The sequence below is a fragment of the Nematolebias whitei genome, chromosome 11, assembly GCF_014905685.2.
Source record: "Nematolebias whitei isolate Nwh7 chromosome 11, NemWhi1, whole genome shotgun sequence".
Lineage (NCBI taxonomy): Eukaryota > Metazoa > Chordata > Actinopteri > Cyprinodontiformes > Rivulidae > Nematolebias > Nematolebias whitei.
Genome location: NC_056508.1, coordinates 17,148,404 through 17,150,025, shown reverse-complemented (window position 1 = coordinate 17,150,025; position 1,622 = coordinate 17,148,404). Strand labels below are relative to the sequence as shown.

The 1,622-nt window shown below is 34.2% G+C and overlaps 1 protein-coding gene across 1 annotated transcript in view; it reads left to right on the top strand.

Moving 5' to 3' along the window:
- Positions 1-1,622, top strand: part of eif2d (eukaryotic translation initiation factor 2D) — a 52,880-nt gene that overhangs the window by 44,755 nt on the left and 6,503 nt on the right. The window contains exons 9-10 of the mRNA XM_037683948.1: positions 325-431; positions 540-695. Of these exons, the coding sequence (XP_037539876.1) occupies positions 325-431; positions 540-695 (263 nt within the window). The remainder of the gene's footprint in view (positions 1-324; positions 432-539; positions 696-1,622) is intronic.

Here is a 1,622-nt window from a genome sequence, read left to right as displayed (position 1 = left end):
TTTCATCTAGCGTTGTTATATTAAACATTTCAGACTAAGTTACTATCTTGTAAGCACAATAAACATTTGTAAACCTATTTCTTTAGCATATAATATTGTACTTTATCACTACATTATAAGTATCTACAACTAATGTTATATCCTAAAAACAATAGGTTTACAAATGTGTATTGTGCTTACACGGTCGTAACTTAACGCATCTATAAATTATTTATTGGCCATCTATAAGGGGAGCCTTATTGTAAAGTGGTACCTGACATTTTTACATTTTTTACATGTGTTTATGTTAATATTTTACTGTTTGTTTTTATTTCCTCTCCACAGTTGTCCAAGTTTCTGCAGGCGATGCAGCAGCAGTATAATCTTATTCATGTGAAAGAACTCACCAAAGGTGTGGAGAGCATTGTGGAGGTGGACTGGAAAAATCCACAGTGAGTCAAACCCAATCTCAGTTTAAATAAATAAATGTTTTTATATTTCAGTCTCACAATTCACCCACATTGATCTGTTATTTTTAAAATCACTTTAAACTTTTGTAGACTGCGTTCCTTCAGCATTCCAGAGGAGGCAGATGCTGAGTCATCTGTGCTGCAGGATGAAGCAGACAGAGAAGTCTCATACCACCCTCCAGAGATCACCACTCTGTATTCAGTTTCTGTTCGAGTGGAGCCGTTGTTTTTGGATGCAAACAAGAGGTTTGTGCGTGTCTGCGTGTGCACGTCAGTCTGTTCTCATACTCTTCGTGTTGCCAGATGTTTGCCTGGTTCAGACAGCAGGTAGTCGGAGCAGCAAGAGGTGCTGCTTGTGTTTATTTAAGATGAGATAGATACTCCGGCGCCTTGGCAGGGAGGCCTTTAACGTTTGTTTAAATTGACCTTCAACCTCTGAAGAGACGAGTCGATGTTCTCATGATACAAGTCGGATAAATTAGGCGCTGAGAGCACTCCTCTGTTTGCTTTTGTTGTAGTACTTAGTACTACAGTATTACATTACATAAAGTATAATACTTTATGTAATGTCCCTTTTTACAGGAAATACCAGCTCTTATAAAACCACGAAGAATACTTAAATAACTCTATTACTCTAATTTCCTTGTAAATAAATAAATATATTATTAGACGGATCAGCTAAAACATTTACACATCAAATTTTATTTTATGGTAATTTTAAAACTTTGATTATTATTTTGGTTTGTTTATGTTTAGATTTTCACATTAAGTCGGCTATATTTATTGTCCGCTGCTGAAAGGTGACAGGTGGGCAACAATGTTGTGTGTGTGTTTATCTAATGAACCACTGAATACGTTATATACATATATATAACTTTATATATAATTTATATTTCAGAGCACTACCTCTTGGCCAGTTAAAACAAGTTTGTATTGTTCAAGGATATGTTTTTCAATAAAATAATCCTGGAAAATTGAAGGTGTATTGTTACCTTATAACACCTGACAGTGTCACTTACTTAATAAGTATAATAAGTATAAATAAGTATAAATACTTATACGTATCGGCAAGTCAGACTTTTTAGAAATCGGTGATCGGCCAAAAAACTGCAATCGGTGCACTCCTAATATGTGTGTGTGTATATATATATATATATATATATATATATATAT